At 49.7% G+C, this 21,631-nt stretch overlaps 1 protein-coding gene across 1 annotated transcript in view; it reads left to right on the top strand.

Annotated features, from left to right (window-relative positions):
• Positions 1-21,631, top strand: part of ITPK1 (inositol-tetrakisphosphate 1-kinase) — a 181,866-nt gene that overhangs the window by 135,018 nt on the left and 25,217 nt on the right. Inside the window, exon 4 of the mRNA XM_003786998.3 lies at positions 1,045-1,162. Within this exon, the coding sequence (XP_003787046.1) occupies positions 1,045-1,162 (118 nt within the window). The remainder of the gene's footprint in view (positions 1-1,044; positions 1,163-21,631) is intronic.

Here is a 21,631-nt window from a genome sequence, read left to right as displayed (position 1 = left end):
GAGGCTGAGGCAGGAGACTCGCTTGAGCCCAGGAGTTGGAGGTTGCTGTGAGCGCGATGCCATGGCACTCTACCCAGGGGGACAGCTTGAGGCTCTGTCTCAAAAAAAAAAAAAAATTTCTTTTATTAAGTCATCTGTACGTAGATTATGAATCCATTTATGCCATTATGGGATTCAGTGTGTTGATTATTTGTACAAATTGGAGAGCTTACATCCTACTCATCAACACAGTAGCCTTCACCTCATTTACCCAGTTACAGTGTTAAGACGTTTATGTTCTACACCTGATAGATCCAACTTGTACTTGCAATAAACCTCAAATAGTCAAGACATTACTCAGAAATAAAAACAAATCGGGAGAATCACGCTTCCAAACTTCAGACTATACTATAAATTGATAGTGATGAAAACAGCCTGGTACTGGCACAGAAATAGGTAGATGTACGGAACAGAATTGAAGACCAAGAGGTGAACCCAGACATCATTTGATCTTTGATAAGCCTATCAAAAATATAAATTGGGGGAAAGATTTCCTATTCAACAAATGGTGCTGGGTGAATTGGCTGGCAGCCTGTAGAAGATTGAAACTGGACCCACATCTTTCTCCTCTAACAAAAATTGACTCTCACTGGTTAAAGGACTTAAACTTAAGACATGAAACTATAAAAATTCTTAGAGAGAGTGCAGGGGAAACACTTGAAAAAAACTGATGCATGTTTGAATTTTGCCTCCTTCAGGCCTAAGATTTCTCGGTTAGTGCTCACAGCTGCCCTCCAGGAGGTGGAGAGCGTGCTCGTGCTGGCATTTGCAACAGGAGCCCTGAGCCTGCCCCTGCTCAGAACAACTGGGATCACATGCCCTTTCCTGAGCCCATGGTCCCAGGGCTGGGGTGCACTGATTGGCCCAGTCAAAGTGATATGATGCCCCACCCTGTAACCAGGGCTGGTGTAGGGAGTGGGGGTGCGATGAGAGTGAGCTGGTGGGGAAGGTCTTGCTCAGCACTGCCTCTGGTCTCTAACCAGAAGGAGTGTGATTTTCTTTCAGGAATACATCGATGCCCACCCTGAGACCATCGTCCTGGACCCCCTCCCTGCCATCAGGACCCTGCTTGACCGCTCTAAGTCCTACGAGCTCATCCGGAAGATTGAGGCCTACATGGAAGGTACAGACACATGTGGCTCACTATCCAGGGCAGGCCGTCGTGTAAAGCGGAGGCTGAGGGGTCTAGACCTTTTAGGGACTTTGGCACAGGAAGCAGTTGAATTCCACGAGGACAGTCATTCCAGGGAGGCCCTTTCATTCTCCTGTGACCAGCAGAGTCAGGAAGCAAAGACCTTGGTGTGCTCTTTGGGAGAGTGGCTCTGAGGGTTGTGTTGAGCCCATAGGGTGGTAATAAAGTGTCCCGATGATGCAGCCGCCAGAGAGCAGAGTGTGTAGACAGCTCAGCCTCCTTAGGCAGGCGAGTGAAGTTATGCAACCAGGCAGAGGATACAGACAGAACTGAAGGGTCCTTAATCAAATACATGGAGACATGTGACGTGGCTGTTGGACCTCTTGGAGTACGCTCTGTTCTTGCAGGCGGGAGTATTTCTCTTAGCTGTGAGCTTGTTCTGCCAACTGCAGGCACTTGTCCCCGAGGACTCATCTCCCCAGCCCCACCTTACCCCACCTTACCACCCCCTACCCCCCACCTCCAAGCAGGCAGCTCCAGAGAAGTCAAGGCTGCCTTTTTAAGTTGGTTTGTTTATGTGAGTAGGACTTTTTAGAAATTTCATGTTAACAGGGACCTTCTAGTTCTTGTTGCCTGCTGTGTTCCCTGCTGAGAACTCTAGTTCAGTTTTAAGGAGAAGTGCTTTGCCTGGGCCTTAGGGCTGCATAAAGATTCATCCTAGGGTCAGGAGAGGCAGCACCCTGCTCCTTGCTATGCAGACTATAATTGTAGTCTAACTTGACTGCTTTGAGCCTTGATTGGATGGCGACTTGGCCTCAGGCATCATCTCCTATGATGGTGAGACCAGAGGGTCTAGTCTGGCATATAAGGCCAGAGGCAGCCTCTTTGCAAGGGGACTATCACGAGAATGTGAGTATAGCATTTATTGGAAATAAACTGTGTGCCTATCTTTGGGTTATGCCTTCTTATATTCTTTTGGTGCTGCTATTAAAAGATTGGGCACGATGATCCTTCCCTTTTTACAGATGAATCACAGAGGTCGTACAGGTGGCCAGGCCAGCAACCAGCCAGGTCTCTCCAACTCCTACTCACTATGCTTACCTTTCATGCCCATGGGCAGAGGGCCCTGAATCTAGCAAGCATCTGACACAGGTGTAACCAAGGACCTGAGCCCGGAGAGTTGAGGAGCTCTTGTCTCTCTCTTTGACAAATACCCTGTGAGAGGACTGGCTGTCCTGAAAGGAATCTCAGGGCCTCTTTCCCTGAGCACCTGATGTGCACCAGCAGGTGTAGAGAATGGAAATGTCATCCTAGGGCCCCACATGGATAGACTTTCTCAGCACACCAATGATCCTTCTTGTATAGCCCGGCAGCCTCCACTGTCAACTTCCTGTCCCTTTGGATTCCTTCCCCGAGTCCATCCAGAATCCCAGATGAGAAGAAAGGGCTATAGTGACATTCTGTCTGAACATCCCCTTCTTGGGCCATCTTTACCTCAGTCTCCTGTGGGTGAAGTTTTGGCCAAATATTGGTTCTGGGGAGGAAAGCAGCCTCTTTCCAGAAGGAGGTTTTGCTGGACATGGATTAGGAAGGGAGAGGAGATTACATAGAAATATGAAAAGGTCCGACTGGTGGGAGAGGATGGCATGTCAGCAGCCACATCTCTTGTCTTGGACAAGCCCTTAGAGGAGAAGTGCTTCTGATGGGTTTTGGGAAGGGGTGCTGAGAGGCTTTTTCGGAGCTGAAAGCACAGTTTCTGTGGGGAGACAGACTGAGACTGCTATGAATCTGGGTGCTTGCTAGCCATGTGGTCTTGGACAAGTCACTGGATCCAGTTCTGCCTGTGGTCTGGAAGATGAGGGTGATAACTGGCTCATCCACAAGGTCCACTATCAGGATAATTGGGGTGATATCTGTAAAGCACTTAGCATGGTGTCTAGCTCATGGGGTCACCCAGGAACAGCAGCTCATGAAGCTCCTTCTATTATGATGGTAAGGCCTCAGCATCTGGATCAGATCTTAGCGTTTCTCAGGTGTTCAAGAGCAGAAAGTCAGGGCTGGGGCTCAGAGGTGAGCCTGGGCCTGGTGTGAGCATGCATGTGGGTTGGGGACCCCAGCAGGCACAGGAAACAGCATGTGAATAGCAGGCAGAGAGGCAGGCCCGGGAGGGTGCTCCGGCACCTGCTTGCCCCACTCTGGAATTGGGGTTCTCCTTGGGGCAATGAGGAGGAAGGTTAGGATTTGGGGGCAAGGGAGTGTTCTGGTTCATTTGTGGGATTAGAAAGTTTAGGAGCTGCTCACCAGGGGCAGAGATGTGGGTCATCCAGGAGAGGGTCCAGGGCAAGCTTGTTGGTCAAACCCTAGAGCACACTTGTGTACTTGGTTCTAGGCCAGCAGGAAGTTTTGGGTGGATGGGCTGTGAATGCTGCGCCCTTGTGTTCTTCCAGGAGGGCAGTCAGAGGCTGGATTTCCTGGAACTCTTTCCTGCCCACCAAGGGGGTTGTCTCTTCCCTAGCACTGCTGGCTGTGTCCCGCCCCCTGCCCTCTGCAGAGGCAGTAAGCTTCTCCGGGAAGCACATCCTGGGCCCTCTTCCACACTACGCCCTGCTATTCCTGGAGGCCTGCAGCTCTTTTAGGCACACTGTAAATGGCTGTAATTATCCTTAAAGTTCCCTCAGATAATAATAGCAATCTAAGTGACATTGCTTTTGTGTTGGGAGAAGGGGCTGGCGAGACTTCTTGGAGTTGTCACCATCTCTAAGGCTGCTCTCCTTGTTTTCAGAGTACCTGGCTACTGCAGGGATGCTTGGGTCCTTGTTGACAGGCAGGGTTGAGGGGATGACCAGGGCCCCTCGTCTGCAGTGGGGGTGGGCATGTGGGCCATGGCTCATGGGGAAGTCATGAGGGTGGCAGGCAGAGCACCTGCAACTCCACACATGGGTGGCCCATCCACCTCCTGGTTGGAGGACCTCTCCCTAACACTTCTGCATCTGGGAAGTGAGTAAGGCCTTGTCTGTCTGAGTCCCTGGGCAGCCTTTGGTCATCTTGGTGCCATCTTAGTCCCTATTTCCAGAGCACAGCCTTATGTAAATCAGAGCCCAGAGAAGAGCAGTGTCATTGTTGTGCCTCAGATCTATCCAGCCCAAACCCATCCATTCAGTTAGCAAGAGCAGAGATCTAAGATAATGGCGGCTTAAATGACTCAGGCAAAAGCGCAGAGGAAGGCCGTGCAGCTCTGGTGTGTGGTGGCAGGGACCTCGGCTCCTCCCAGTTCCCCATTCTTCCCTAGCATGGCCCTCCTGATCCCACATGGTGGCTAAACTTCCAGCCCTTTCATCTAAGATCTAGACGTTAGGATGGACAGCACAACTAAGAACAAGGAAGCAAAGGGGAGTAAGCCCTAGTTATCATTTAAGGAAGGGTTCTGGAAGCTACAACGTGACAGCCTGTTCTCACATCACTGGTCAGAATTAGTCACATATTGAGCTGCAGCAGAGTTGGGAAATACAGTCCTTGTTCTGGACAGCCATGTGCCCAGCTAAAATTCAGTTGTTATGTCACCATGGGAAGAGGGGTAAAATGAGTTTTAGAGAAATCTGAGCTGTCTACCATGTCACCTTGTAAAACATAGGCTCCCGCCTGGGGATCCACGTTAGAATGACCATTTGTCTCCTGAATGGCAAGGGGTAGGGCCTTAGCTTGTGAACTCACTGGCAGGCCCCTCTGTGCAGCCACTGGAAACCAAGAGCCCAGGAGGCTTACAGAGGGACACACTCTGCATGCTGGGGCATTCCTTTCCCTTATAGAAAATTGCTTCTGAGAGGCTGCCATTTGGGAGACACACTTCCACCCACCCCCACGTCCCTTAGGCAGAGGTACAGGTGACACTGGGCCTGGATTCAATTTGAACCGAACACAGAAGCCTCCTGGTACAGGCCTGGGGCAGGAAGGGAGGGAGGAGGCCCCAGTGACCAACTGTGATCTGTGTGGCTTAGATTTTTAGGCCATTTCTTCTGTTGACTGCTCACTCTGCCATGCCAGGCCAGGCCAGATAGAAACCTCAAGTCCAATCACCAGCCCAGGCTGGGCTATTCTGGGCAAGGCTATAGCTGACTCTGAACTGGCTGAAGCTATGTGCAAGAAGGTGCCTGGGCCATGATTGGATGTCCTGGGATTGTGCCCTGTCATAGGGAAAGCAGATGAGAGGGTCTTGAGCCACAGGGCAATGGGCTGGAGAGGTCCTTGGGAGCTCTGATGACTTTGGGGTAAGGGGTGGCTCTCTTGTAATTCTTCTCCTGAAGTTCCCACACATGTGTTCCGGGGAGACAAATGGCTTGTCCTGGACACCAGGCCTCCCAGGTGAGGGGTGTGCAAGCCACAGACTGAGCATTCTTGCCTGTGGTTTTATGGGAATTTAATCAGAGCTCGTCTTTGGAGGTCACTTGAAAGCTGGACTGAAAATGAGTAATCTAGACATCAAGTAAAGAGAAAATAACATTCCTTAGAGCCGGGGAGGAATAATTCCTCAAAGAGCCTCTGCCTGCTATGGGGAAGATTCCGAGGCGGATGTCTTTAGGTGGAGGGGGTCACACTCAGAGACAGGCGCTGGCCATCTGCCCAGTGAACTGCAAAGGGCTAGGAATGGGAAGATGCTTGGAGTCCAAGGCCAAGCCTCAGACCTCTGCACACCCCTTTCCTGCGTAGTCTGTCTGAGCTATGCTTTTTTCCAACTCTCAGGCAGGCAGTGGGCACTAACTATGCACGGGGCACTATGGTAAGAACTTTATACATAGTAAATGCTAATTTAGTGTGCATGGTGCTCGCCCGAGGAAGGTTCTGCTTTCATCCCTGTTTTAGAAATGAGGACACTGAGGTACATGGAACTAAGTCACTTAAGGCACCTGAGGACTCAGAGCAGGGACAGGGTTCAGTTCCAGCTGCTTCCCAAGTCTCATGAGGCACCTAACTTTGCCTGGCCTATACCTACTGTTCAGCCCCCTGGGTGGAGGTGTTCTGGGGGGCCCTGAGCACCATCCTGCTCTGCAGACTCTCTACTTCTACCTGAAAGGAGGAGTCTCTGCTTGGGTGGTAGATGGTGGCCAATGTAGAAACAAAGATAGTGTCTGTCCTATACATCCAGGACCACTCCTCCTCCCAAACCACAGATGTCCTCCTTGGATATGCCCCCAGTCTCCCCATCAAGTTCTCATTGCCCCACTAGGCCATCCCTGCAGACCTTGAGTTTACAAGGCAGACCCTAGGCATTGATGAACCAGATTGTTTGTCTTCAGGACTTTTGGTTCCTGCTCCCAAATTCCTTTCCCCTTTTTTTGATAACTAAAACCTCTGTAGACTCAACACTCACAGGAGCCTTCTTCTTCCTTCTCATGCCCAGAGTCTCCCAGTCCACCAGAGGAAAAGCTCAGCAATATTTTATAAAATATTTACATAGTATTATCTGTGTGTTGACTACCTTTTTGTAAAATTTTATAATGAATATTTTTTAAACAGAGGTACATTTAGCTATAATTTCCCATTTTCCCTGTGTATGGCTACTTTAGGGGCAACTCTTAGAACCCCGTATAGAGTCAGACTCCCTGGGTTCACATCCTCTCCTGAATACCCTGCTGCGTGTCCTAGGTACATTATTTAACTGCACTGAGCCTCTGCTTTCCTATCTGTGTAATGGGGAGGAGGATAATGATAGAGGCATCTTCTGCATAGGGTTGTGTAAAGGTTCCCCAGTTGGTGGGAGCTCTCCTGGGGGACAGTGCATTGTGGGTTTCAGATCACACCTTGTATGCTGTGACCCTGGGAGTCCTGTGTTCCTGAACTTGCTTTTAGCACTAAGGGCGACTGCCACCTGGTGCCCTTGCTGGTGGAGCTCCAGTCAGCCCCATGAGACCAGGCCCCATCAGGGCAATTGTTCCCCTTTCTAAGCCCAGCCCCATATTTGCAAATGCAGAGCCTGGGTTTACCTTCCTGCACAAGGAGTGACCCATCACAAACACAGGTGGACTTTTGTCATATCTTTATTGGCCTTTAGATTTATTATAATAAAGTTAACATTTGTACGGGTTAGGTTAGTAGAATTCTTATTTTTAAATAATTTTAGACATACAAAAAAGTTTCAAAGATAATACACAAAGTTCCCACATATGCTTTGCTCAGCTTCCTCTGGTGTCTGCATCCTATGCCACCATGACGCAGTTATCTAAACCAGGAAGTCACTTGATGGCAATACTGTTAATTAACCTGAAGGTCTTACTCTAACTCCCCCAGCTGTCCTGGACCTTTTTGTGGTCCAGGATCCAGCCTGATTGTCATTCTCCATATTCTCCTGCTATCTGGCATAGGCTTCAGGGTGTTTGTCTTTTATGACTATGACTCTTTTGGAAGAGCCTAGCAGTTTATTTAGGAGAGCACCTCTCCATTTGGGTTTATCTGGCGTTCTCAATGGTTGGGTCAAGATTATGCATTTGGGGCAGGAATGCCACTCAGTGCCGCTGGTGTGTCGCAGCACATTATGTCAGCAGTGTCTCTTGTCTGCTCAGCAACAATTGTTTGTTAAAATCTTCTAGGTTTTTCCATTGCAAATTTTTATTTTTGCCTTTGTAGTTGGCAACAATCTGATAAAAATATACTTTGTAGATATCCTGTCTTTCATCATACCTTTGCTTTGCTGTTGTAGTTTCCATTGATTGTCCTTACCAACAATTGCTACTGTGGTATTTGCTAAATGATCCTCATATGTAGTTTTAGAGCTTGTCCTCCTCCACTCCAGCTACACTGGAACATGATAGGAACCTCTTGTAACTTCACAGGGCATGGGGTAGCACCTCATGAAGCCCCAGCATGATCACATATGTAAACAAAGGGAAAGGAGGAAAACGTGTCAGGTATGTTAGAGAAATTGGGGTTATACATTTCTTTGCTGCAAGCCTTCTCAGAGCCTTTAATGTGTTACTATGAGTCCTTAGTCTGGTGGGGGTACACTGAATTTCACCACTGATTATAAGATGCACTGATACTTTATATTCTAGTAAGAAAGAAAAAAACAGGTAAATTGTGCCATACTGTCCATTGTGAGACTCGTCTCAATTTCAGAGATGGAAAGTATGAAAAAATGTGCTTGGGCGTCAGTGAAGTACAGCAGTAGTTAGCCTTTTCCTACTAATCAGTGATGGAGCCTCTCCCATTTTTGTGGGGCTTCTAGTTGAGAGGCCTGCTCCATTCAGTATACTCAGGAATTCCTGGGTTAGATGGGCTTCACCTCCAGGGTCACCTGGACCTGTTCTTATGTTCAGTCTATTACTGTGCAGGACTATAATTGCTGGTGACTCTTAAATCTGTTTAACTCCAACCTAACTCCTCAGAGGTGGCTGCTGTTCACAGTTTGGAATCTATCCTTCTAGACCATTCTTATATTTGTAGAAATGTATGTGTACTTTTTAGAAACAGGCTCATATTACATGTGTTCTAGTATAGCTTGTTGTCCCCCCTTAATATATATCTTAGCTTCTTCTCATGTCAGCCCATGAAAATGAAGGAATCAGGCCTGGCCTTTTTGATGGCAGTGTAATATTTCAACATGTGAATGAATGAATGAATGAATGAGTGAATGGATCACAATTTGTGCTGGACTTATAAGGTCATTCCAATTTTGTTGGATTTTTTTTTTCTTTTAACAAACTGGGATGCAGTTTATACATTTGTATTTCTGTAAAATTAATCCCTAGAAGTGGAATTTCTTGGACAAAGACTGTAAACATTCCTCACGTTGGCAGATCTTGTGGGATTGCCCTTCAAAAAGTTTGAACACATTTTATTCCTAAATATGCCAGTCTGCCTGGGGAAAGCGATCTCTAGCTCATCTTAATTTGCATATCTGTCATGATTGGCAAGATTGAGCATCCTGTCACATGTTTATTGGCCCCATTCAAATTTCTTCTGTGAATGAATCTTTTAAAATTGTCTGCCCATATATTTTTATTGAGTTATTTGGTCTTTTTCTTGTTGATTGATTAGAGCCCTTTTTATTTGAAGAAAATTATTCCATTGTTTAAAAATATGGACCATTTCACCATTGTAAGCATCATCTTTGTGCTGGGGCCAAGCTAAGGTGTTGTATTTTTAGAATAGGTACTGCCAGTAAGAATGTTTCAAACATTTTTTTGAAAGTGTTGAATGTGAGCAGACTGCGGCATTTGGGGAGTTGGAGCTGAGTGGGGGCAGTAAGTATCTGCCCAGGGTCCGGAAGGGGCTGTAAATCAGTGGGAACAGCTTCTGTGGAGTCTGTCCACATTTCCAACTGCCGCCGCTGGGCTGATACTGGGCTCAGAAATGTCTGTGCCTCTGCCTGGACAGTGTCTGGCCCCCCATCCTGGTCTTTGGACATTCCGGGTGCAGACAGCTCTCTGGCCTCACAAGATGAAGTCAGATGCTGACTGTGGCACACTTCACTGGGCCATAATGTCATGGTATTCAGGGCTTTCTGTCTCTGTCCAGGAACGATTCTCTCCCCAATTTGCAGGTGGGGTTCCCATCCCCCAGTGTGACACTGCACCTAAGTGAGGGAGCTGAGTGAGGTCAAGCTGCTGGCAGGGAGGTTGGAGCTAGGCTAGGGGGCTGCAGCCACTGGTAAAATGCCACTCTCCTTCCCCTAGCTGCTCCAAGTAACACAATTAAGTTTGGTAATAGAGCGTTTCAGTTTCCTATTGCAGCTTGACAAATGACAACAGACCAAGTCACTTACAGTAGCACCCACTGATTATCTCACAGCTGTGTGAGGCAGAATCCAAGTGGTATGGGCGAGTCCTTGGCCAGGATGTCAACACTGCTGGGCTGAGCGCTGGAGACCTCAGGAAGAATCTACCTCCAAGCTACCTCTGGAATTCCTTGTCACTGTAAGACTGAGGTCCCTGTGGCTCCCTGCCAGCCCTGGTTGGCTGGTTTGTGGCTGGCAGGTTTGTGGCTGGCAGGTTTGTGGCTGGCAACTCGTATAGGCCCTGAATCCCTTCTCATGTAGCCCCTCCATCTGCAAGCAAGCGATGTGGTCCAGTCTTTGTGCTCTGAATCTCCCATGTCTTCTTCTAAGAAAATGTCGTGTGTGATGGAGTAGAGCCTGCCCAGGTCATCCCCTGTTTGGAGGGCAACAATGTAATGTAACCTGATCACTGAATAACACCCACTGCATGGCAGTCCTGGTGATTATTCAGGGCCATGTACCAGGGAACAGAGACTCTTGGGGTGGCTTAGGATTCTGCCTGTCATGCTGAGCATATATTTTCCTTCTGTGTTTCTAAGTTTAATGGAATTTAGTTGATATTAAGTCCCTCTGGGCCCTACCACCTGTGTTGGACATCTTGGGGATGTGGTCCCTACCCACCCCCTCATTGCTTGCCGTACAGCCCTCACGTTCTACACAGCAGCCACGCAAAACCCTACAGGCACCCCTGTTGACCCTTGGCGTTGTCCATGATATTTTGTCTGGAATATCCTCAGTGCCCTTGACTAGTTCCAACTTAAGGTTTAGTTGAGAATACTCCCTCCCTGGAAGCCCCCTGCACTGCACACTCCTGTCGTTGTGTGGGCTTCTGTATCCTCCATCGTCCTCTGTTATGCCCTCATCCCACTGCGTTGTCACTATCTGCTGGCTGCTCTCTTTCTGTCCAACTGCAGGGGCCTCAGGGGACAAGAAGCCAAGTGTGTTGTGTCTTTGGAGATCTGGAGTCCCCAAGTCAGGACCTAGAACACAGTATGTGTTCAACAAATGTGTAGGAGGATGTTTTCAAGAGTTAGACACATAATAAGGGAGACTCTGAGCAGAAATCCCCCCATGGGAGGGCTGACCTTGACAGCGAGGGTCATGGGCTTGGGGAGGAGGGGGTGACCCTGGGTTGTCCGTCACAGAGGTGGTGTCTGAAACAATGGCCTGAGCTCCGTTCCAGGGAAAGGGAGCAGGATGTTCAGGAGAAATAGGTCTGTCAGTGCTACAGAGCTCCTGGGGCCTCAGATGGCAGTTTCAGCTTAGCCTGTGGGTTGGAGTGGGGAGGATGTTGGAAGGCTGCTGTGCCAGGGAAGGGATGGGAGGCCCAGTGAGGGTGGTGGCAGTGGGCAGGAGTAGGTGGGATGGAGCCCAAAGATGGACAAGTACTGGGACAGCCAGAGGATGAGTATAAGGAGAAGGAGATGCAGGACAAGCCACAGCCATGATCATATGCCAGACCTGCAGGGGTAGGCAGTGCTCATGGACGTAAAGGGACAGGCTGGATGCCTCCATGGCTACCAAGAAAGGCAGGACAAGCCATAGCCATGATCATGTGCTGGAGCTGCAGGGGTAGGCAGTGCTCATGGACACCTACCATGGACTGGTGGGCTGGAGGGCTCCATGGCTACCAAGAAAGGCCATGAGAGAGAGTGGCCCTTGTAAGCAACAACAGTAATAAGCCCCCAGCCTGGGTCAGATATTGAGGCTTCAGCAACAAGGATTCTAGCTGGACAGGCAGAGATATGAAGGGGGCATTCCTGTGGGCAGCACAGTACAGGCTTGGCAGCCAAGAAAGGTCCCTGTGTGTGACAGCCTTTCTTGTGCTGGAATTTAGGGTTGGTACTGGCCCGAGTGGGCTAGCCACTACTCTGTGGCATCAAGGACCCCAGGACCAGAGCCTTCACTGTCCAGGCATCTCCTTAGACCTCAGGAGAAGACTCTGCCTTAGAGCTCACTCTATGCCTCAGGGGCTCTGTTGGGACTGGGTAACCTTTCCTCTTGTTTTTCTGATCCTATTCTGGCAACTAGGAGCCCCGGATCCAACCTTCTATTCCAAGTACAAGGGTGCTGGGTCAGAGCTGTGCAATCCGCCGGGAGAGTGATGCAGATTTTGGTGGCCCTTTTGGGGTGGCTTAGAAGTTGGCTGCTGATCTGCTCTCAGATTCCGAGTTCTGTCTTGGTGGGTGGATGGACGAGAAGGCTCTGTCTCCTTTAGTGCTCAAGGTCAAGAGAAGCATTCCAGGGAGGGAGGAAGCACATTGCCTCTGGATTGTCTCCAGTCTCCTGCCTCCCCTGCCTCCCCTGCCTCCAACAGGGCCTCATTGGGCCAGGCAGAGGAGCAGTGGGCTCTCGAAGGTCATCTTGGATTATTTCAACTGGTGGCCCTTGAAATACTAGTGATGATGCTGTTGGAAAGGATGGCGGAATCTGACTTCGTGTCTACTGTGTGCTGGTTTCTGTTTTAAGTGCTTTGTGGCTTTGTGGATTAGCTCCTTTGGTCCTCACAGCAGCTCTGTGAGCAGGACTACTCTTATCCCCATTTACACATCAGGAAACTAAAATACCATGAGGTGAAGTCACTTCCTCAAGGTCACACCAGCATAGGCAACGTGGAGTGTCCAGCCAACAAGCCCCAGGGGCCGGCCACACAGTGTTAGGGAAGCGCAGCTGGCTTGGTGCCTGCATCCTGGTTTCTGCCTTCTCTGTCTCTGATTCCTTCCATACTTGGTGTTCCTAAGTGGGAACGATAAGAGTGGAGAGAAATGAGGCGGTTTGCCCGTGGTTCAGGATGTAGTGTGGAGCCCGGTTGCCTGGGTGGGATTCCCTGCTCTGCCCTGTGTTAATGCTTTGGACCATTAACCACTCAGGGCCTCCATTGCCTCACATGTAAAGTGGAGGTGGTGATAGTGATCTGTGCCATGGCATTGCTGGTGGTGCCTGTAAATGTGTGGTTCTGGCCTGGAGCACACTGCTTGTGTCCATTGTGGTAGTTGGCATTGAGGCTTGCCTGACCTCTTTTTTTTTTTTTTTTGAGACAGAGTCTCTCACTCTGTTGCCCTATCTAGAATTCCATGGCCTCAAACTAGTTCATAGCAACCTCAAACTCCTGGGTTCGAGTGATCCTCCTGCCTCAACCTTCCAAGTAGCTGGGACTGTCGGCACCCATCACCACACGCAGCTGCCTTTTCTATTTTTTGTAGTGATGTGATGGGGTCTTGCTCTTGTTCAGGCTCAAACTCCTAACCTCAAGCAATGCTCCTGCCTTGGCCTCTCAGAGTGCTAGGATTACAGGCCTAAGCCACTGCATCTGGCCATGCCCTGTTTTATATGTATCAAGAGGCCTGTGTATATAATCTGTGAGCCTTTGTTTTGGTTGTCAGTTACTGTAAAAGCCAAAACAACAGCTTAAAACAGTAACAGATATTTGTTTTGCTTACTAATCTGCAGCTTGACTAGGCTCAGCTAGGTGATTCTCCATGGCTAGGTGGTCTCTAGGCTCAGCCTGGCCACAGTGGAGTAGCCAGAATCCTTACCTGGTGGCTCAGGGACCCAGGGGTGCATTCCCAGGAAAGAGAGCCTTCTGTGACTTTACATCCAGAGTCTATGTTTTATTCATCTGTGAGGCTGTAGGGCCAGCTTACATCTAAGGGGACAGCACTTGGAGTCCAATTCATATAGAAAGAGGCATGTAAGAAATTGGCTCATGTAATCGTGGAGGCTGAGAAATCCCATGATCTGCCATCTGCTAACTGGAGACTAAAGCCTCGGAGAGCTGGGGGTGTAAGGTCTAGTCCAAGTCCAAAGGTCCAAGGGCCAGGAAAGCCAATGGTGTAAGTTGCAGTGCAGGTGCCAGAGACTGATGTCCCAGAGTGGAAACAGTGAGGCAGGGAGGGTGAATTTTCTTACCCCACCTTTTGTTCTATTCAGGCCTTCAGCTGATTGGATGGGCTCTCACCCACTTTGGGGAAGGCTTCTGCTCTAGTCCATCTGGTGATGCACACACTCATCTCCTCCACACTCACCAAATATGCACCTGCCCCCATGGCTCAGTCAGATCTGCACAGAGTAATGTTCTAGGCGCTCAAGTCGGTCCCAGGCACCCAGAGGTGAGCAAGGACAGCCACAGGCCCTGCCCTCAGTGAGCTTCCCTTCCCATCAGGAAAGCAGACACCAGACTAGCCCCTATGCCAGGGTAATCAGGTGCCCAAGGTGGGGGCACCAAGCCTGTGCTCAGTGGTGGTAGCTTGATTGAGAGACTGAGTGAAGCTCATTTTGTCCAGAGCTTGGAGGTTAATGGTGGTATAAGGTGTAGGCAGGCCCTTGGCCATGGTGAGGGGCCTGGACACAACCCCTGAGATAGTGGGAATCATAGGAGCAGCAATTGAGCCTCATCCTGGGCCCCACGGATCACGCCTGCTCATCCTCCCTCACCTGCTCAGAGACAACGCAAGGCAACATGTCCACAGCCCTTAGCGCAGGAACCCAGTTCTGGCTTGGGCCCTGGCCTTCAAAGTCGCTGCTTGGTCTCTGTGGTCAGGGGCTTGGTGATGATGGAAACCATTCCTAGGATCCCTGACCTTCCCGTGCACCATGGCCCTTCTTTTCCCCCACGCACTTTGGGGTGCCTTTTGGTGACTTGTCCGTAGGTGCCTGAGTGGTGCCTCCCTTACCCATGGGGGCGCCTGAGAGGGGACAGCTGTCTCTGTGCGTGGTGCTCATAAGATGCTCCTTGCTCCTAAGGAGTCCTCCAAACCCTTCAAATGGGTTCAAAATGACCCCCAGAGTCATTGGATGGCCCTCAGTGAGCCAGGGGAGGCAGACCAAACTCCAGCTGGTCATATTGTCAGGCAGACCACCTGCTAGGCAGTCTCACTCACTTCCTCATACTGACTTACCTAGTTCCCCCAGCAGCCCCTGGCAGTAGGTGCTGTTATCTCCAACTTGCAAGTGTGGGAACTAAGGCATGAGGATGAGTGGCCAGCCCAGGGTGAACTCAGGTTCTTAGTACCCTCCACCACCTGTGCCCCCAGGCTGCCCCCAACCCTTGGCAGAAGCTGCTACATCAATCACGGGGGCTGTGAGGATGAGGGTCCTGCCACTCTGAAGCCAACCCAAAGCCAATGCACAGTTTCAAGTGATTTCTGAGAGTCAGGCTCTTCAGATGTCATTCCCTCATTCCCACATCCCCAGGGCAAAGCAGCTTTGGGGCCTGGAACTTTTAGTCCCTTAACGAGCAAAACAAAACAGAACAAAACATGTTATTTCCATTTTCTCTCATCCAGGACTACTAATGGGCCTAAAGATACACTCCGGATGATGTCACTGCCATCCAACTGTTTCCATCCTTTTTGAAGCCTCACAGATCCCACCTGTAAATCCAGCCCTGCTGAGTGCCAGGCCCCGCACTGGCCTTGCCCTTGAGGGGCCTCAGACTGCAGGGAGGGGCAAATCACTTGCCCTAAGCAAGTGTGAATGGAATGGCTGTCCTAGGTGTGAGGGTGGGTGGGTGGGGGTGTACTCTGGAAGCAAGGAGGGAGGAGGCAGGCAGTCCACTTCCCTGAAAGAGGGACGGGGTGGAGATGAGGGCGGAGAAGGGCACACATGGCTAATGTTTGGCACCCAGAGCCCACTAGGCTGATCCAGGGGGACAGGATATTGTCCTCCACCAGTGAGGATGTGCCCAGCCCCTCACACGTTGCTCTAAGTCACGGGTGTCCAACCTTTTTATTTCTCCACTAAATATTAGGAGAAGAAGAGTTGTCTTGGGCCACACATTAAATACACAAACACTAATGAAAGCTGATGGAGTAAAAAAAATCCACACATACATTTTATGATATCCAACAGCACAGATAAGAAAAAATGTCCTCACAGAATCAGCATGCGGCTCACAGGCTGCAGGGTGGACCCTCCTGCTAAGGCCTTTGAGAACTGGGAACAATTCTGTCTTCTGTTTCCTCTCATCCAGGCCCTGTTGTCCAGGCCCTGCTTTCCATCTCCCACCCACAGCCAGGGTTGTGGCGGCTCTCAGACCCCCCACATGCTGGTGACTTGACTGTTGGGTATTACTGGGTGGCAGCCATTGTCATCATGGGACACAAAACCATTTGGGTTGTTTTCAGAACTGCTGTAGGGTTGTAACTTGGTTCACCCAGAATGCAGAGAACATCCTTCCTGCCTAGAATTCAGCAGCATGTGGCTCCTGCCTCCTGACTGCGTGACAGTGGTGGGAGGCTGACTTTGGACAGCCAGACACTAAATGAATCATAAGCACTGGAGCTTTCAGACAGGCCCACCAAGCTCATTCGGGTCCTTCTGCACCTGTCAGCAGGGCTGCCCCAGGCTAGCAGTGCCACCTAGTGGGCCTTCTGTTCTCTTGCAGCTGTGCTAGCTCTCTGCTTCCCATCCTGTTGTTTAACCTGTGAGTTGACAGCTCACTTATCCCGCCTATCGGTTCATTTTCACACATGCACCCTTACCAAAGAGATGGCTCTTACTGATGCCTGCCTTCTCCTGTTACTGAATCAGAACCCAAACGTGAAAATTTAACAGAGTACAAGGGATGAACAACAAAACTGGGCAGCAATGCAAGAACGATACCAGGCAAGTGTGACTGTCAGTAGAAACTGCCGGGTGAGTGCTCTGGGGAGGCAGCAGCAGCAAAGCACAGCTTGTTCTCAAGGGCACTGGGGAGGTGCTGGAGCTTGGTGAGGCTTGGAAGAATGGGTTGTTGCCAGGTGCTGGGGGAGGAGGAGATTCCCAGAGGTATGGGGAACACGGTTAGGAGCCAGGGTCTGGCAGGGAAGGATCTCGGGTTCTGCAGTCAGATGGCACTAGGCAGTATATTTGTTTGCTAAGGCTGCTAGGCAGTGCAACAGATGAAGTGGCTTAAACAACAGAAATCATCTCCGTTCAGGAGGCCAGAAGTTTTAGCTCTGAATGTCGGCAGGCTTGATTTCTCCTGAGGCCTCTCTCCTTGGCTGGTAGACGACTGTCAGCTCCCTTTGTGTGCACGTGGTCTTCCTTCTGTGTGTCCCAGCCCTAATCCTGTCTTGTAAGGACACAGATTGGATTAGGGCTCACACTGGTGACCCCATTTTACCTGAATTACCTCATTAATGATCCTGTTTCCCAATGCAGTCCCCTTCTTGGGCACAGGGGATTGGGACTTCAGTATAATCTTTGTGGGGGGGACACAATTCAGCCCACCACAGGCAGGTACACGGGGCCAGGTTGCAGAGGCCTGGAAGGGGTGTGGGTCTCTCTTGAGGGGCTGTGGACTATTCTTGAGCAGGAAGTTGCCTCCATGCGGCTGAAGAGCTTTAGGGAAGCCAAGACCCAGCAGCTGTGTGTAGTTTAGATTGGGTGGTGGGAGGATGGGAGACCCCAGGGTCCTGTGGTTTGGGTCAGAGTATGGGGAGAAGATGGTCATGAAGGCAGGACCAGCAAGGGGCTTCGTGGATGAACACACTTCAGGAGCATCATTTAGGCAGCTGGAGGAGGTCCTAGTACTGGGCCACAGCACTTGTTGCACCACCGTCCCAGGAAAACGGCCCAAGCAGGTGGCCGTGATAGTGGGTACTAGGCACCCTTAGAAGGGCAGGGTGTCCCTGCCTAGAAACAGGGCTAGCTCTGGTTCTTGAGTAATTCTGAATGCCCTTCGTGGGCTTGGCCTCACTGTGTCCTGCAGCAGTTTGGGAACATGGACAGCATTATTGTCCCATTTTACAGACCTGGGAAAGGCTCAGATAGCTTCAGTGGCCTGGCCAGGTGGCCCAGGTCAGAGGGACTGGGCTGGCTCTCAGGCATCCAAGTTGGTGCTCATCATCACTGCCCCATTTTGCTTTCTGGGATAATCGCCGCTGTGACGGCTTCCTCCAGACAGTCTTCCCTGACTCCCCCAGCCCCACGCATCATGGCATCAGTGCTGGAATGTCCATGTCCCTGTTCCTTATGTGTGACCAGTGTTTGACCTGTTCTGGAATTTTCCCAACACACCTCACTGCTGCCACTGAGACATAATAATCCTGGCGAGGACGAGCACTTGCTAGGTGCCAGGATGTCCTCAGCTCCTGCTGTGTGCTAGCTTCCTCTGAATGAGGACAACAGCCCACGATGCTGGAGAGGGGGAGCACCACTCCGAACTACTACGCACTGTTGGTGTTCTCACTTTACAGGAAGGAAACTGAGGTAGAGAAGTGGAGTTTTAATATTTGGCCAACATCACACAGCTGATATGAGGAGCAGCCTGGGTCCTCCATGGACCCTGCAGGGAGTGTCCAGTCAGGTAGGGGAGGTGGATGTATTATTAGTTGGCCATGATGAGCATTGTGGGGCTGTCAGCCAGCACAGTGTGAGGGGCTCCTCCAGGGTGAAGAGGAAAAGGGTGCTCAGAGAAGCTGCTCAGGTGAGGGAGGTAGTCTTGACTCAAGTCTTAAAGGACAAGCAGATGTCTCCTAGGCCATGTCGGGGCTGGAAGAAAGGGCTTGCAGGGCCAAGGCACCAGCGTGTGAAAAGACTTCTAAGCCTGAGAAGTCAGGCACTGGTTTTGCCCCAACTCTTGCATCCAGAAGATTCCGTGAGAACTTGGATCCTGTTGACAGCACCCACCCATGTCCCCTCTCTTAGCCTCACAGTGGGACCCCTTGCTGTCCCCTCCTGCATGAGACTGTTTCTTGCCATACAGTGTGGGCCTCTGAGTATGGGGAATGGCCCAGCCCTAAGAAGCAGTATCCAAGGCACACATAGCCAGGGACCCCACATTTAGGCATGCCTGGGACATGGGCAAGTGGCCACAATTTTGACGCCTACCTGCTCTCCTGTGGGTATTCCCCACTCATCACCTGTTACATGCAAGGCCTCCCAACAGCCATCTAAGAAAGCGTCACTCCTGTTTTCCAGATGAGGAAAGCTGGGCTCTACAGACTGGGGTTTTGCCTAAGGCTTCAGCTAGTGAGCAGTGTACCCCAAGTTCAAAGTCAGCTGGCTGGCTCCAGAGCTGTAGCTTCACCCACCTCTATTGTTCTCTTATGTCCACCTGTTTGTCATTGACCTTTTGTTTTCTAGCTTGTTCTATAGCTGCTGCCATTGGAGGAGAGTGAGGTCACTTGGCCTCAGGTGTGACTCAGGATGCCAGCTCTCATCCTGGTCTTGCCAGTAACTTGTAGCCTTGAACTATTCTCTTTGCCCTCCCTACTTGTGAGAGGGTGTGCTTAGGACTTGCCCATCACTATGGATTGTCCAGCTTCATGGCTCTGACTTGGGGTGGCAGAGAGGGAAGACTGGAGCATTTCAGTTTCCCAGGGGTTCATGTTTGCTCCCAGAAGAACACAACCCACCATTGCATCAAAAAAAGTGTCTTTCCAACTCCCATCCAAAAATAAAGATGATGGATAAACAAGCAACTAGTAGCCTTTTTCAGGGAACTAGAAATAGCCTCCTGGGCTCCCAGCACTGACTTACTGAAAATCTTTATCCTTCTATTTGGGGAGAGGAGCTGCTGGTGATGCCACCACGAGCTTCCTGTGATTGAGCTGGAGGAGCCTCTGCTGTCCCTCATGTGGGCAGGGCTGGCCTGTCTGCTGGTACTGAGGTGGTGTGGGTGCATGTGGGCCCCACCAGCCAGGAAAGGCAGCTGGGCCTAGCTCCCTCCTGGCCCTCTTGCTTAGCCGGGCAACCTCTCTGTCCACATGCTGGGCTGTACTCAAGAGGTGGGACAGTCCATGCCTCCGACAGCATCAGGTTGGAACCTTCACACAGGTTCTTCCCTCTGCCTGGAAGGCATCTCAAATCCATACCCCACTGACTCAGCTGCCCTTGACTTTGCTCAGCAGAGCCCCCCTCCTCATTCAAACAGCATATCCCCACCTCCACCAGCACCCTCTATTTTGTGTTTTATATTTTCTCACCAGCTCTGGCAATTGTGTGGTTCACTTATCCATCTGGTTCATTGTTTGGGTCCCTTTGGTAGAACAGAAGCTCCACAAGGGCAGGGATACCTGTCTTATTTACTGTTGTACCCTAGCTCCTAGAAGTTAGTAGAAGCTGCAATTTTTTTTGTTGTGGTTGAATGGTTTTGAAAATCAAAATAAGAACAGTAGTGGTTTCCAATTTACTGTGATCTCATGGGACTGTCAGGATGATTTTGGCTCAAGCAGTAGACATTGTAGCCTGCTGTGCCCAGAGTGCAGACTGAGGCAGACTCCAGCCTACTGAGGGATGGAGTGCCTTCTAACCTCTACTCTGCCGGCCCACGACTGCCTTCAGTGAAGGCCGGTGTCCTTGGTGGTTAGTTGGCTGCCAGGCCTTGAGCTTGGAATATGAGCCCTTCCTGGCAGTGTGATTTGGCCAGTCTCAATCCCCCACTGCCCAAGCTGGAGTAGGAGTGGGTCAGGCAGCCAGTGTGTCAGCTACACAGTGTGGCCAGAAAGCTCCAGCCTTAGGATAAGTGAACAAGAATGTGCCCTTCTTTCTTGGCCCACGGTTCCTGCTACTACACACCAGAGCCTAAGATCAGAAAGGTGGGGTGTCTGGCCTAATGTCTAATGTGGCCCATTTGTTGGAAATGTTTTGTCCTTGAATTTCATCTGGACCCCAAATGTCTATCATGAATATGAGCTCCCTTTGTCCCTTCTTAGTAAGCTCTGCTGCTGGGGGGTTTTTCCTTAGTTTTTTTTATTGATGTAAGTCACATACCATAAAATCCCCCCTTTTAAAGTCTAGTTACGTATAGTTCCATAGTTCTGAATATATTCACATATATTCACAAAATTATGCAACCATCACCACTAATTCTAGAACATTTTCATCACCCCTAAAGGAATTTGCAATCACTCCCTGTTCCCTCCTCCCCAGCCCCTGACAACCATGAATGCCGTTTCTCTCTCTGGATTGACCTGTTCTGGAAATTTTAGATAAATAGGATCTTCTAATATGTGGTCTTTTCCACTCAGCATAATGTGTTATAGCATGTAACACTACTTCATTCTATTTTAAGGTTGAATAACATTCCAGTGTGTGGATTTACCACGTTTTGTTTATCCATTCCTCAGGTTGATGGACTTTTGGGTTGTTGCCACTTTTTGGCTGTGGTGAGTAACGCTGCTATGAGCATTCACAGACAGGTTTTTTTGTGGATATATATTTCCATTGTCTTGGATTTAAGGAGTGGAATTGCTAGGTCATATGGTAGCTGTATTTAACTGTTTGAGAAACAGCCAGACTCTTTCCCAAGCAGCTGCCCCATTTTACATTCTCACCAGCATTTTACGAACATTTCCACTTCCTTGACAATGCTTGTTATTGTCTGTCTTTTTTATTGTAGTTGCCCTAGTAGGTGTAAAGTGGCATCTCGTTGTGGTTTAGATTTGTGTTTCTCCGATGACTTATGATTCTGAACTTCTTTTCCTGGGCATGTCTTATTTTGAGAACTATCCAGATCCTCTACCAGTTTTTAAGTTGGGTTATTTGTCTTTTCATTGTTTGGTTATTAATAGTCTCTATATATTTTGGATAATAGATCCTTATCATATATATGATTTATAAATATTTTCGCCCACTCTGCAGATTGTCTTTTCACTTTTTTTATAGTACTCTTTGAAGCATGAGTTTTTCATTTTGATGATATCTGATTGAATCTATTTTTACTTTTGTTGATTCTCTTTTTAGTGTTCTTTTTTTTTTTGAGACGG

This window comes from Otolemur garnettii, unplaced genomic scaffold, assembly GCF_000181295.1.
Source record: "Otolemur garnettii isolate 467f Iridium unplaced genomic scaffold, OtoGar3 scaffold00020, whole genome shotgun sequence".
Taxonomy (NCBI): domain Eukaryota; kingdom Metazoa; phylum Chordata; class Mammalia; order Primates; family Galagidae; genus Otolemur; species Otolemur garnettii.
Note: the sequence above shows the minus strand (reverse complement) of the source record. Positions and strands in the feature narration are given on the sequence as shown.